At 32.5% G+C, this 16,036-nt stretch overlaps 2 protein-coding genes across 2 annotated transcripts; both read right to left on the reverse strand.

Moving 5' to 3' along the window:
* Positions 1 to 1,752: 1,752 nt before the first annotated feature.
* On the reverse strand, positions 1,753 to 6,528 carry LOC126884624 (BUD13 homolog). The gene is made up of 3 exons (XM_050650684.1): positions 5,938 to 6,528; positions 4,286 to 5,877; positions 1,753 to 1,957 (listed from the first exon to the last, which is right to left on the reverse strand). The coding sequence occupies exons 1-3, from the start codon at positions 6,042 to 6,044 to the stop codon at positions 1,785 to 1,787; spliced, it is 1,872 nt and encodes a 623-aa protein (XP_050506641.1). The 5' UTR covers positions 6,045 to 6,528; the 3' UTR covers positions 1,753 to 1,784.
* A 6,253-nt stretch (positions 6,529 to 12,781) lies between these two features.
* LOC126885578 (uncharacterized) lies at positions 12,782 to 13,573 on the reverse strand. Its single transcript, XM_050652170.1, has one exon. The coding sequence runs from the start codon at positions 13,571 to 13,573 to the stop codon at positions 12,782 to 12,784; it is 792 nt and encodes a 263-aa protein (XP_050508127.1).
* Between the last annotated feature and the right edge of the window lie 2,463 nt (positions 13,574 to 16,036).

Below are 16,036 nucleotides of genomic sequence, written 5' to 3' on the forward strand. Positions count from 1 at the left end.
AAACGAACCCGCGCATGTGACTGACAAAGATGGCTAGACCACTCAATCCTATGTCGATGTTACACCCCGATGCATTCACTAGTATTTTCAAGACTTTCTTATTTATGACCTTATTTTCCTAATTTTCTTCTTGTTCTTAGACTTCTATCGTCCACATTTGGACATATTCCTCTCCCAACTTCTTCCATCGGTCTCTATCCTGAGCAACATATTTCCAATTTGTTCCGGCTACTCTTTTAATACCATCAACCCATCTCATTTGTGATCTTCCTCTCGATGAGTAAAGGTCCTCTCGACCTTTACTTTCGTAAGGTCTCCGGTGTTATATTGTTGAATTCCAACGTCTTTTTGTCTAGCAGTGTGGCTTGCGAAGCTTCATTTAAGTTTGGCAATTTTTATTGTTATGTCCTCAACTTTTGTTTTTGATCTTACCCAGTCGTTCCTGTTTTTATCTGACAGTCGTATACCTAACATTGCATTTTCCTAATACATACTTCATAGAAATAACTTTGTTACAGATTCAGAGTCACTCAAAATACACATAAAACGGTATGATACGTAAATTTCAACTAGCGCATCACCACATTTGCTTTGTACCATTTCTGGTTGTACAAAACCAAAACAGATATAGAATCGGACAGAACATCACCATCGATGACTTTAACTTTAAGCGCATCAGAGTAATTTCAGTATCTTGGAACAACAATAATGAATCACAAGAACTAAACAATAGTATACATGCCGGCAACTAGATGTCTTTATGCCCTTAAAAACGAGTCCCCCAAGTCAAATGTATCCATGTTTAAGCCCAAGTCGAATGTATCCATAATTGAGAGATTCCAGTCCAAAGTGTTACGTTCAATAATCGATGCTCCGTGGTTTGTTACTAACTGGGATATTTACAATGATCTGGAAACAAAAACCGTCAGTGAAGTGATAGTGGAGTTAAGTGCAAAATACATCGTATGTCTTGAAAGCCACGCGAATGTGCTTGCAATTAATTTGTAATACAATAGTCAGGAAACAAAACGGTTAAAGAGACAGACACCATTAGATTTACCGCAAAGTCATTAATATTGTTACAGTAGCTAGGTTAATATATGTAATACAGTAATTTAATATTATCTCTATTGGGACCGTGCAAGTTCGGCAAAGCGACCCCTATTTCTACGCTCTGTACTTTTATTCGCACTTTTAATTATATTGGCCAATTATATTAGTCCTGGTTACTGGATAATTGTCAAGGCCATAGTTCAAAAAAATAATAAGAAGAAAAAATAAGATTCAGGTTATGTTATGAAAACGAAACAATTATATGTAGTAAATAAAATTAGTTATTAAAATGCAGTACTGCAAGCAAAATACAATTAATTAAATTTACCTTTATATAATAATTGCATATCATATCAATATTGTTGAGCAATATATAATTTTTCTGCTTCAATGACACAAGGTATGAAATAAACGTCAATTTGACAATTTCAATTGACAATATGAATTATTTAAGATAGTTGCAATATTTCTCCGTGACTCGCGCACGGTCGTTTCTCGTTTCCCTTCCAAGTACTTGCACACCACGAATAGAGATGTGTGGCGCTGGTCACAATCTCTTCATGTCATTATTTCTCAGATAAAATGTGCCTATTGTTATATATGTTATAACAGATTGCCTAATAAACATTAAAAAAAAATTATCAACAGTTCATTTTACTAGTACTTTACATAGAGGGCAAAAAATAATGAATACTTACATAAAACAAAAGTTATTTTATTAAAGATAATATTTACATATCTTCTTGGCTCCATTTAGTAGCTTCTTCTTGCATAGCTTGTTTCGCATTTTGTGTTTCAAACCATTTCTTTTCATATCCATTAGATCGGTCAACTCCATCCCACCTGTAGCCAGGACGAATTGCATATCTATTTGGCATAAAATCTCCTATATACATTGGTTTCTCTAAAAAAAAAATAAATACATGGTTTAAAAGTTGTAGTGATATCGACGTTCGGCAGATCAACAGCAGAGGATCGAACGTGCCTCCATATTGGCACAACTCACCCTACGTGCCGCTTCTCTGACAAACCAAGGAGTCAGGCTACCAAGAGAGATATTTAAGACGAAAAGGAGAATCATAAAATCAGTTCTTCTTGGTGTAATGAACCGGGAAGAACTCAAACAGCAGAGATGCAATCGATTGAATTGGGACCTGTCAAGGTGGATGCGCTCTTTAGTGAGGAGGCGTTCCATTGAAACTGAAACAGCAGCGAGCGGTAACTGCCACCTCACCAGAGCTGGTTGACAGGTAACTGTGTCGATTGGCAGATGTTTGATTGGGGACTATGAGTCTGAATGTGTAATCATGTAGATAAATTTTTTAATTTATGATTAAAAACCTTTCTTGCCTTTTTTTCGTATGGTGCACCGTTTTTATGTAGAAAAATAAAACATCTTGACGTGTATTTTTCATTTTTTAATACATTATCAAGAAATATCCAATATAATAATACTAAACTAGAACAATAACAGAAAATATTATTAATAAGAATTTAACTAGGTGCAGAGCTGCAACAAATGTTAAAAATGACCTCCTTTAGATGTTACAGAAGAATTTTATATTCATCATTGGCGTGCGTACGAGTAATGGTCTGAATGTTTTTTAGGAAAAAAATAGTACGCCTCTGTGATATGTCAAATTAAAAATTATTTTTGAACTGGTTCAATTTACGAAAAAAAATCTTTCTTGTCTTTTTTTCATATGCGGCGCCGTTTTTATGCAAAAAATAAAACACCTTAACGTTTACAAAGTATTTGAACTAAGTTTCTATGCATATGGAAACTACCTCAAATACTTTGTAAGCGTTAAGATGTTTTATTTTTTTTTGTATTAAAACGGCGCCTCGTGTGAAAAAAAGGCAAGAAAGATTTTTTGTTGTAAATTGAATGAGGAATTTAAAAATGATTTTTAGTTTGACATATCTCAGTGGTGTACTATTGTTTTCTTAAAAAAATTCAGACCATTACCTGTATGCGCGACAATGATGAATATAAAATTCTTCTGTTACCTGTAAAGGAGATCATTTTAAACATTTCTTGCAACTTTGTACCTAGTTAAAATCTTATTAGTAATATTTTCTGTTATTGTTCTAGTTTAGTATTATTATATTGGATAGTTCTTGATAATGTATTAAGAAATGAAAAATATGCGTCAAGATGTTTTATTTTTCTGCATAAAAATGGTGCACCATATGAAAAAAGGACAAGAAAGGTATTTTATCAAAAATTAAACGTGGAATTTAAAAATTATTTTTAATTTGAAATTTTACCTGTATGCGGCAATGATGAATACAAAATTCTTAATTGTATGCCAAAAAATTCGCAAAAACTACCTCCTAAAACTCACCAAATTTCATTTTCATAGCTCAACTAGTCTTAGAGCAATAAATAAATTGACAGTTTGAAATAAAAATTTCAACACCCCGTATCTCGGAAACGAAGCATTTGCGTACATATGTTTATAGAACAAACCGGCATTGTTTTTTATGTAGAATTACCCCTTAAAGTTTTTCATACTTATTTACTAACACCCTGTATAAGGGGCGGAAGGAACAATGTGTTCAAAGAAACAACATTTCTCTAATGTACCTTTTACCCTTTGCAATTTAAAGAGCCTACATGTAAAAACACCAAATCTGCTCTTGCAGTCCATCTGAAAACATCACAGAACCTCCATTAAACAATCTCATCTCTCACATTGCACACAATGTTGCACTGTGCGTACTGCTCACCTGGTCAACGAATAACTATTAAGTGTCAATCAAAACTGTTATTAGAAGAAGAGGGAGAAACATGTGATATTAGTTTATGTTATATTTCTTTCTGTTTTTTAAGTTTTGTTTACTGTTGTTATTTTTTATTGTTTCAGTTAATGTAAATAATGTAAATAAAACCATCAATTTTCTTTGTATTTAAAGTTAGATATACGTATATATACGTATTAGTCATATGGAAAATAAAAAAAAAGCAGAATTTTCACAAAACATAAGATTACCATATGACTTTGATGTACCATTGTATCCTTGTACCTTGTCCTCCCTACAAGGTCTTTCAAACTGAACAGAGAAGTTTGAGTAAACCTTTGTCCAACTGTGTAAATACCAAAGAAAAAATATAAAATAACAAAAAAAAATTAGCAGAGTCCGTTAATTTGTTCACGAGAAAATCAACTATCAAAATGAGCATAATTTTTGGCGGTGCAAAAATTTTGTGGTTAAATTTAATTATTACCTGGAATTCCATGTTCTACTGCAACTTTTTTCTTCTTTTTTCTTATATAGGCCAGCATAGGATCCCCTTCCCTTTCTTGTTCCTTCAAATATCTTTCCAAATCTTCATCATCTGCATATCTAGCTAAAGGCTTGTTCATCTCTTTTTGTTGTTCAGCATATCTTTGGCTTTCATCCTCAACTTGCTTTACACCTTTACCCCAAACATGATACTTTTCTTTTAATTCCTTTTCTCTTGCTTCTTTCTCTGGATCCACAATTTCTTCTGGTTTTCTCTTACGAACAACAGGAGCAGCATTGAACCCTGACATCTCACTTGACATTTTTTGAAACATCTCGTCTTCTTCCTTTTGTAAACGAGCTATCTCATCTACTAAATTCTTGGCGTTTTGAAGACCAGACTTCTTACCACTCATGGTTGTTTCAGGTTTATTTGGTTCCTTTGATGCAGGTGAGTCTTCCTTCTCCCATCTAGATCTCTTCTTTCTGGATTTGTCTTTAGGTGGAGAATGTTTTCCTCTAAGTGGGGAAAGATCTTTGTCTCTTTTACGTTGAGGAGAAGAGTCTTGATCCCTTTTTCCTGGCGGGGAGAGATCTTTGTCTCTTTTACGTTGAGGAGAATAATCTTGATCCTTCTTTCTTAGTGGGGAGAGATCTTTGTCTCTTTTTCGTTGAGGAGAATAATCTTGATCCCTTTTTCTTAGTGGCGAAAGATCTTTGTCTCTTTTTCTTTGAGGAGAATAATCTTGATCTTTCTTTCTTAGTGGGGAATGATCTTGATCTCTTTTCCTTGGGGGTGAATAATCTTTATCAGTCTTTCTTGGAGGTGAATAATCTTTATTGTCTCTTCTTGGTGGAGAATAGTCCTTTTCACTGTCTTTGTTATCTTTCCTTTGGGGAGAACAATCTTGGTCTTTCTTTCTTCTTGGAGAATAAGACTTGTTTCTTTTCCTTGGAGGTGAATAATCTTTATCATCTCTTCTTGGTGACGAATAGTCGGAGTCTTTGTTTACTTTTCTTCGTGGAGAAGAGTCTTGATCTTTTTTTCTTACAGGTGAATGAGATTGTTTTCTTTTCCTTGGAGGAGAATAATCTTCTTCTCTTCTTTTGGGAGACTGGTCTATATCTCTTTTTCTTTGAGGTGAATAATCTTGATCTCTTCTTGGAGGGGAATAATTTTTTTCATTGTATGAATAAGTACTTTCTTTTATGGGAAAATTACCATTTCCTTTTGATACTGCGTGTTTATCTTTTAATTTGTTGTAATTGTTGGAAGTTGATGTTGATGGTAAATTATCGTTTCGTTTTGAACTTGAAAAACTTTTTGTCCCCAATAATCTATGTTTCTCTGAATCATCTCTGTTTTTGTTTAGTTTAATACTACCTATTTTAAAATTTTGAAATTCAGAATTATTTGATGCTTGCCCTATTGGCTTCCATAAAGTATTGTTTGTTTTTTCATCAACAATTAATGAGTGAGGTCTTTCATCAATAACTGCTACTATTTGAGGCGCATCTTCATTGGCAGCATCTATATCATCTTGTATTTCTTGTGATAATAGTGTATCTACGTCGTCATCTATAATTTTCATTCTGTAAAAGTAAGGAAAAGCATGAAGCCCAAATTCATACAAAAAATTGTTTAAAACATACCTTGTTCCAGCTGTTTTCTCCGATTTTTTCTTTTTCTTTTTCTCTCCTGTCTTGGCTCCAATTTTGAGATATTTCTTTAGATATTCTTTCTGATTTATTGTACTCATCTTATTTTCAAAATTTTAAACTTCCAAAACGAAAACAAAATACTAAACTTGAAAGTTTGAAAAGGTGTATCATAACCTTACTATTCTTCTTTTCTTTAATATCAATTTCCACTTTATGACCTTTTTCCTTAGGCACACAGTCAGGTTTCAAAATAGAAATGGCAAAAAATGTGGTTTTTTTTGCCATTTCAGCGATCAAGAATTCACAATTTTTGTGTTATACAGGGTATTTGAAAAGTTAACCAAATTGCAATGAAAATCGTAACGTAAAGTTCAACGCCATGTATATGTCGTAATTGAAAATAGTTTTAGAAGAAAAAACAAAAGAAGTCTATGGCGTAGACATGTGGGTCCCTAGCGTCGGCGTCGCGGCGTAGCAGGATGCAGGAAGCTGAAGAAGCAGGAAGGATTTTAATGTCAGGCTTAGAGATGGGCTTAACGCAGATTGTTCTGTTACAAAAACAAAATACAGTTAATAAAAATATCGAAAATGTGATAGCTTTTTAGCCGCCCGTTAACCCGTTATTGTAACAACTTCAGAATATATTTTATTTTATTATAATAATTAATTTGCAGCAGGGACCCAATAATTTTGTTCATATGTTCTATCCTGGGTATTCTTATATCAATGGGTAGCTGTTTCCGATGAAAAGGTTACATATTTCAAGCTCTTTTTGTTTTATTTTCTACGAGCAGTTTAAATAATACATAGTAATTTGTAACCGAAGCTGTGACCGAACTGAGAAGTGATAAAATAACAGTCTAATACCATAGAGGTATATATTAACATAGAGTGAGCCCTCACTCCGCCACCACTGACGACAAGACTGTATATGGGAGGCATACTATCCTAAGTCCATTTTTTCAGAAAAATACATTATTGCATAACTGGGATCGGAATACCCTATATTATTCAGGGGAATACTATACTAAGTCCAAACTCTTTTAGAAACGAAATTAGACGAGAAAATATGTATACTATGTCCAGTTTGCTTTAGAGGTATATAATCTTATCTGGACTTAAACTTATATTCCTCCAAATGAAATATTATGAACCGGATCCTAAGTCCACTATAGGATTATATGCCTCTCAAGGAAAATATATGAAGTATATAATAAAATATACACACACATGTGCATTTTCCTGGAACTTAATATTTTTAAAACAAACTTAAGTTAAATGCGTAGTATATTAAGTGCACATCAAGTGGTGATTGTTTAGAATATTGGTTTAGTAATTTTATGGTTTACAGGTCGCCCTAATTTATTGTGTTTATGTCTTTTGGAGATTGGATTTAATTATTACTTAATTTATTACGTTGTACTAAGCAGTATTTTAACGAAAAATCGTCATTAATGACAGGCAGGCGCATTCTGAAGATAATATAATATTTAGTTTTTAACGTACCAGCATAGCAAACCGAAAACAGATTTAGGGCCGGTACTTTATGTCTCCGTTAACAGCCGGTTAGTTAACCGGGGTTTAATCGGGACAGAAATATATGCATAACATAGACATAAACGCAATTATACTTATTATTATATTCATAAATAATTATAATAATAATTATAATTGCTTTTATTACAACGCAAGAGGCTCTATGAGGTACTTTTCTGTCCCGATTAAACCCCGGTTAGCTAACCGAGGTTTAACCGGGACATAAAGTACCGGCCCTTAAAGTCGAAAGCGTGTTATTTTAGAGAAGGTATTTAGTGAGTCTTTTATTGCTTTAACAATGGCTTTTCGCAAAAGAGGTTTAAGGATATTAGATTTGTCACTCTCCGACATACCTAAGTCTTTAAATACAGACCCCAGATTACAAAAAGGTAAGTTCTTATCACTAAATTACTATTTTTTTCAGTCAGTCGTGAAAAAATAAATGCAATATTTACTACTTTTCTAAATGTTAATAAAAATATCTTTAATAATAATTATTTTATTTAAACTCCGCTTCCGTTGTAACGAAACTTTCTATTGCAGGTGAAGATAAAGAAACCCTACCACATCACGAACTTAGCGATATATGCGGCCAAGATTCAGCCATTAAATCGGCTAGTGTTGCAGAAGAAAAGCACTCTAAACAAAGTTCGGTGGTAAGTGCCAACCTTTATTTAAATGACAGCGATGACTCAATAAAGGATAAAGATTATCAACCAGATTCGGACACTGATTCAGATGAAAGTGGAAGTAGGTTTCCTGTACCTTTATCGGCATTTCCAGAAGGTGTGCCAAGTTCATCTAATGCTATACCAGACTCTTTAATTACTACAGTAGGAGATACTAGAAATCCCAATCGTCTAGTGACCAAAAGAAAATCCGTCAATAAAACAAAAATAAAGCAAACAGGAAAGAAACGAACACGACATGTTCTTAACTGGAAAGCGAATGAGAGAAAAAGAAACTATGCTGGTGGAAGGGCCTACGTTAGTAAGAATGGTAAGAATGTTCCTTGCAAAAACTTAAAAGTGTCATGCGGAAAATCTTGCCGCATGAAATGTGATTCAAAATTATCTGAAGCTCAAAGGGAAGATATTTTCAAAAAATATTGGAATGATACAGCAGATTATAGCATCAAAAGGCAATTTATATTATCTTGTGTCCAAACGAAACCTACAGAACGAAGTAGGTTGCGCTCAGGAGATGAATCTAAACTAAGATCAAATACTTTAGTTTACTCTTTTGTAATTAACGGTAATAGAACTGTAGTTTGTAGAACCATGCTCTTAAACACGTTAAGTATTTCACAACAAGTAGTGAAGACTGCTTTATCAAAGCGACAGGATGGCGGCATGGTTTAACGGGATCTTAGGGGCACTCATGAGCCAAGTAATAAGACAACAGAAACAATTATTCATTCTGTGGTATCACATATTTCATCTTTTCCAAAATACGAGTGTCACTACAACCGGGAGAGGCCCAAAAAGAATTATTTAGGGCCTGATTTAAATACTGAAAAAATGTATAAATTATACGAATAGGAAAAAAACAGAGAATAAGGATGCTACTGAAGACATAGCAAAGCCCTGGCTATATCGCGATATATTTAATAAGCAATTTAATTTAACATTTAAACCCCCAGAGGTAGACACTTGTGACGACTGCGATATGTTTGCAGCTAAAATACGAGCAATTGATAATGATTCTGAGAAACAACTGATTGAAAACGAGAAAGATACGCACTTAAAAGAAGCAGAAAACAGATATAAATTTAAATCTATTGATATGACCGAAGCAAAAGTAAATATAAAACACAACGTACTGACTGGTGATCTACAAAAGTGCCTTCCAACGCCATATTTGACCAATTGTGTAAATTTTTATAAGCGAAAATTATGGACTTTGAATTACACTTTATACGATGGATATAATAGTGCTGCGTATTGTGTAATGTGGGATGAAACCAAAGCAAACAGAGGAAGAAATTAAATTGCTTCGGGAATTTTAAAGTGGGCTGATCTAAATATTCCTTCATCTGACGTCGAATGTGTAACCATATGGGCAGATAACTGTTGGGGCCAGACCAAAAACCTATGTGTAGTTATGTGTGCATTTTACCTCATTTTTTTTTTTTTTTTTTTTTTTATTCCATTTATTAAAATACGTAATAACAATATACAAAAAAAAATACATTAAAAAACCAAGAGCCGTAGCTATGCTGGTTTTGTGGTAACATAATAAACATACATATAATGGTAACAGATTACATAACATAAAACTTTTTAGACTACTTTACACTGAAGGTTAAGTTTTCCTATATAGATTCATTAAAGAAATTGTATTAAAGTAAATGATTAAATTATTATTTATTATTAAATTGTTATAGAATTATATTCAATTAAAGCTATCTGTTGTAGTAGTTAGTAAGAAGTAACTCTTTTAATTCAGTTTTAAATCTTTCTAGCCTGCAGTCTTTGATCTTTGTGGGTAACTTATTATACAAAATCAGACCACTTGAGTATATACTTCTTTGTGCACCAGTAGTTCGCATTCTTACGGTTTGAAAACTACCTCCCTGTCTGGTATTATGGTCATGCACATCTTCTATACGTCTTAGAGTAATATTTGTAAGTGTTTGAGAAAGCTTAATTTGATGAATGAATATACAAACTTGTAAAATGTATAGCGACTCAATGTTTAGAATTCCTCTCTGATAGTACAGGTCGTCAGTTGGATGAAGTCTTGACAGTTGAAATATATATTTCACAGCCTTGTTCTGTAACACCATGAGAGGATGTAGCTGTTTTTGATTTGTATTACCCCAAACAATAGTTAGATATGACAAATGTGAATTTATTAAAGAGTGATAGATCATTTTACGCTGTGGGATACTTATAAATTTAGCAATTCTTCCAAGCATACCCACTGCTGGAGCTATTTTTTGACACGTGTTCAATATATGCTGTTCCCATGTTAGTCGATTATCTATGTGTAAGCCAAGGTATTTGGTAACATTTTTTTTAACGAATTTGAATTTTCCAAAATTTAACTGTAACTCTCTGTGTTCTTCAATATTTGAAATTATTGTGTAACTACATTTATTCATATTGAGTGAGAGCTTGTGGTATCTGAGCCAGTCATCTATATCTGTCAGATCTTTTTCTACAACATATTCTAGCTTTTTGGGATCTTTGTCAGCATACAAGAGTCCCGTATCATCAGCATATAAAAATAGCGTTGATTTTAAAGGCAGATTGGAGATGGAGTTTATATAAATAAGGAACAATGTTGGTCCCAATATAGACCCTTGAGGAACTCCACATGTGATGTCTTCTGCTGTACTAAGTACATTATTACAGAGCACTTTTTGTATTCTGCCAGTCAAATAATCCCTGAGCCATACTAAGGACATACCAGTTATACCATATTGTTCAAGCACTGAGATAAGTAACTCATGGTTAACTGTATCAAAAGCTTTTTGTAAATCTAGTGATACAAATACACAGCTTAATCCTTTGTCTAAGTTACTATATATATCTGTAATCAAATCGGTAGCTGCTGACACTGTGCTGGAATTATGTCTGAAACCATATTGTCGATTAAACCAGGCACCAGTTGTATTCAAGAAGTTTACGATTTGAAGATTTACACATGATTCTAATATCTTTGACATAGCTGTTAAGAGAGATATTGGCCGATAACTTCCTGGCTGTTTTGAGTCTCCTCCCTTATAAAGTGGTATCACTATTGCCATTTTCATAGAGCTCGGGATTGTTCCAGTGACAAGAGAAAGGTTAACTAATTTAGTTATAATCGGTAGAAGCTCCTCTTCAAACTCCCTGATAATATCAACACCAAAGCCATCCCAGCCAGGAGATTTGCCTTTTTTTAGTTTTCTTACAACCTCTTGAACATTAATTTCTAAGACTTGTTGCCATTCAAATATATATTCTTTTGGTGATACATTTATTGGAGTGCTTGTTGAAGGTGTTATGTTTTTTGACAGAGATTTTCCTACTTGTGAAAAATATTTGTTTAATTGGTTTGATAGCTCCTCAGATTTATTATATATCGAGTTCTGATAGTGTAGTTCATGTATTGTTATTGTTTTTTTTTGTATTTTCGGCATTATGAATAAGGTGATTGATAGTTGCCCATAATTTTTTACTATTGCCTTGTGCATCGGATAATTTATTCGTGAAATAGTCTTTTTTTGCTTTGCCTACTGCTTTCAGTAGTTCATTTTGCACGGACTTATAAACATCTTGTAAGAACTTACTATTAGGGAATTGTCTATGCCTTCTATAATGAAAATCTCTTTTTAAAACAAGGTTATGTAATGTGACATTAAACCATGGTGCACTTTTTTGTCGAAATCGATTTTTAATTGTTTTTGTATTAAGATTATTTAAATAAACACGTAATATTTCATCACATAAAGAATCAGGTTCATTCCAAATCTGATTTTGCAAGCTGTATATTTCATTTTTGAATTTCAGTTTGTTTAAAGTTGTTACTGTATAATACTTGTCAGTGGTTATAAATGATGTGTTTTTTACCTTTAATAGCTGCAGTTGATGATCACCGAAACCTTCATCTACTATATATAACGTTGCATCAAAGTTTAAAGTGTTTGTCATCACATAATCAATACATGTAGCCGAATGATTGGTGATTCTGGTAGGGTTAGTTTTATTTAATATACTAAAACCGTTGGACACAATTGTTTGACAAACTAATTTTTGTGGGATACTCTCTTGAATAAGGTCTATGTTAAAGTCACCTAGTATCCAAACTGGAATTTTTTTATTCACAAATATGTTTAGTGCTGTATCCAGTGCATCAAAAAGTTCATTGCAGTAGAAATCTTGAGGTCGATATACTCCACCCACTATAATACTTCTATCGATCTGTAAAAATAACATTGAACACTTTTTATTATATCTGTAGACTTCTGAGTACTCGTAACAGCTTTTAACAAATAACCCTACACCACCACCTTCTTTATCCCTACAAACAAAAACTGAACTATAACCATTCACATTAAAATATGTTTCTTCACCCACTCTCAGCCAATGTTCGGCCACTACAATTAAATCTGGCATATTTAACTTAACAACTAACGTTTCAAAGTTCAATATCTTATTTCTCAAAGACTGAGCATTCAGGTAGAGTATGTTAAACTCAGTACTATTATCACACTGTACTTTATCCAGTTTAAATTTTATTTGCAATTTACAATCATTATCCATTTTACTAACGTATTTTCCATTTTACTATAATGTTCACACAAATAATATTAAAGAGTTTTGATAATATCCTCATTGTGAATGTAAATTGGCTCAGAATCATCAGATTTTTTTACATATACCCTACCATTTTTTGTCCAACAGTATTTGTATTTCCTTTCCTTTTTTAATTTATATGCAATGTTAAACAAGTTTCTGTTTGTAAAGGTGAGCTGCTCGTTTATATAGATCTTTGAAGTATTCTCTTTGTTTTTGTTGCAACTCAGCATATTAGATTCCATTTTACGATTTTTTCGTGCTTTGATAAACTTAGTTTTTATATCACGTGATCTCATCTTTGCAACAATTATTGCTCCATTTTTGGTTTCTTGTTTGAAGCAGTCTGACACATCTTGACTATTAAAATTACATGATAAAAGATCATTAGCAATTTCCATTAGAACTTCTTTGGGATCTTCATTTTTGATTTGAGTTCCGTGAATCTCTAGGTTACAGGAAAATTCTTTGATTTCTAGTTCACAGATTCTTTTTTCCAGCTGGCTAACTTTGGTTTTTAATTGGATATTTTCTCTTTTCATATCTCGCAATTCCCGTAATGCATTTTGATTTTCCACTGTAAGAGTATCAAATTTGCTGCTCAGGAATTCCATAGATTCTTCCATTTTCTGAAATAACTTTTGAAACTCTGAGATTTCCTTTGATTTGTTTGAAGAAAAATCGACTTCATCCGACTTAACCTCACTTTTTGCACATTGACCACATTTGATTGTATTTCCTTTCATTGCTCCAGATTTTTCTGCACAACTGTCGTGAAAATAATTTCCCTTACAAATACTGCACATTACAGCATGAACTACCTTTTTTTTGCAGAAAAAACAAAATTTTTCTGTAGAGCTCATTTTTGTAATGTTTACTTGTACTTAACCTCCAAAAAAACCAAAAAAACCTCCAAAAAATACCTCATTCAAAGATATCTCAAACTACAAGTAATAGATTTAAAATTTCTTCTAAAGGGGCACAAGCATATGGAATCCGATTCAGTACACGCTAATATAGAAAGGAAACTGAAAAAACTACCAACTCTAACTATATTACCACCCTGGGACTGGCAACAATTTATTCGTCAGTGCTCAAATAAATACGAAGCTGTCAACATGGAACTCAATGATTTTAAAAATTTTGAATGCTTATATTCTTCAACAGGTCCATTTATTAATCGGAAAATAAATACTGATAGAGGGTCATTTCAAATTTCAAAATCAGTGATCTTACGTGTTACCAAAGAAAATTTTGGAATGCTTCAATATAAAACATCATTCAACAGTGACACTTTTCAAATGGTTGACTTAAGACGAAATAAAAGAGGTGATATCATTTTGACAGAAACTTTACCACAAATGAATATGCAATTGATTCCTATATCAACAAAAAAATATAGTGATCTTATGGATACTTGCCATCCTATTGCCATGATTTCTATAAAAATCTGCCACATTCAAACGAAGAATCCGAGTACCCTAACGATAATGATGATATCGCACCTTGAAAACAAAAGTGGCACTATACTGAAAACATCAATTTTTAGTTATAGCGACATCTGCATTACTTTTGACTAAACGCTCCTATTGCAGAGACTCCTGTTCTAATAGCTCGCATAGTTTCTCCTAGAAGTCGCTAGTGTCACTTTTGACTTTTAGGGGTTTTGTCAAAATGGTAATTTAAAAAGTGGCACTGTATCGGTTTAGTGTCGGTTTCCGGCGGATTGTTGAGGGAGAAGCACGTCGTTGTAAGTAAAAAAGTGACATTTTTTCTTTAGTGCCGGTTTTCACGCAAATTTAAAATGTTAAGTTTCATTAAGTATTATTAATAGTTTGTTTACTTTTACCAAATAAACGATTTTTCTTTTTAATATGACACAATTTCGTTTTATTTTTCTCTTTTTTATCATTAAGGTAAATATTAACTTGACTTTTTATTCTAATAATCAGAACTCTTATGTAAAACAAAAGTGGCACTATAAAGATTTTTTTTTAAATATTTTTTTCTAAAGTATTAGTTACATTATTAACTTGCCTTCTTCGGTAGAAACTAACTGTACTTTAATCAAATTGTTGAATAACATTAATTATAGTATTTAATTCGGTTATTTTAGTTCAAAATCCATTACAGAACTGTTTGAAAAACTTTAAACGGTCATACTGAAATATCTACATTTTGGGATAATGTCACTTTTGTTTTCAAGGTGCGATATGTACTTTGAAAACTGTATGTTAATTATAACTAAATAAAATAAATAAAGAAATATTGACGAGTTTTTTTACACAGATAACCAATTTATGAGGACTTAGTATATGTGTATTATAAATATAAGGAGTCTTATAACTTAGAGGTAATATATCCTAAGTCCATTATTTTATTATCTTTAAACCCTTACTTTACTTTCAAAATACCACAGCAAACTATATATAATACTATTTTTAAATACCGACAATAGTTTCCGCTACAATTATTAATTACTTATCATTAATTTGTTGAACAAACATCAAATATAATGTTTAAGTGCTCCTCCTGTAAAATTATGAAAATGTGACTTAGGATAGTATGCTTCCTATGTACAGAAGATCTCTTCGACTGGTTTGCGGTATCTCTTTCTAGCACAATGTATCGAGAAACATAACATGAAACTAAGTGGGGGTACGGGACGGCAAGTGAAATAAGGAGAATTACTTTATTCTTCTTTTTTCTTTAATTATTATGACAAGTGACAAGACAACATAACCCAAATAATTTAATCCGGCCCTATTTCTATTTTTGAACAAAATGTTGGAAATATCTTAGTTTATTTTTAGTTCTAGCTTATTTATGGCTAGATTGAAAATCTGAATTTTCTAATATTGGTTCATGATTATCATCAGGGACTTGATTCGGTTCTTAAACAGGTAAATTTTCTGTCTCATCTGATATTGATTTGGTAGTGGAATTCTTTAGTGTATTATTTGGACTTTCATTTTCATCTTAATCACTATTGTGATTCAATAATTTTAGGTCACTTTTAGGAGCTGAGTACTTCGTTGCAACTGTACTTTTCTTTCTGTTTGGATACTGCATTAAGGCATAATGTACATTGGCTTCTAAAAGATAATCCTTTTCAACTAAAGGATCAAACTTACTCATTCATACAAATTTTCTTAGTAATACTTTGTCTGAATCTTTCATGAAGAAATAGAATTTCTGCTAGTTGATCTTCATTGATAAGTAAACACATGTTCATGATGTGTACAATTGGTTGCTGTAGACAGTAAACT

This window comes from Diabrotica virgifera, chromosome 5, assembly GCF_917563875.1.
Source record: "Diabrotica virgifera virgifera chromosome 5, PGI_DIABVI_V3a".
NCBI lineage: Eukaryota > Metazoa > Arthropoda > Insecta > Coleoptera > Chrysomelidae > Diabrotica > Diabrotica virgifera.

What these genes read in the sequence shown, in the direction of transcription:
- LOC126884624 (XM_050650684.1), bottom strand. Translation starts at nt 6,044, where the DNA reads ATGAGTACAATAAATCAGAAAGAATATCTAAAGAAATATCTCAAAATT. An exon ending in GAGAAAACAGCTGGAACAAG is followed by an intron (nt 5,878 to 5,937) that starts GTATGTTTTAAA and finishes TTACTTTTACAG; the next exon opens with AATGAAAATTATAGATGACG. An exon ending in AGTAGAACATGGAATTCCAG is followed by an intron (nt 1,958 to 4,285) that starts GTAATAATTAAA and finishes TTTTTTTTTTAG; the next exon opens with AGAAACCAATGTATATAGGA.
- LOC126885578 (XM_050652170.1), bottom strand. Translation starts at nt 13,573, where the DNA reads ATGTGCAGTATTTGTAAGGGAAATTATTTTCACGACAGTTGTGCAGAA.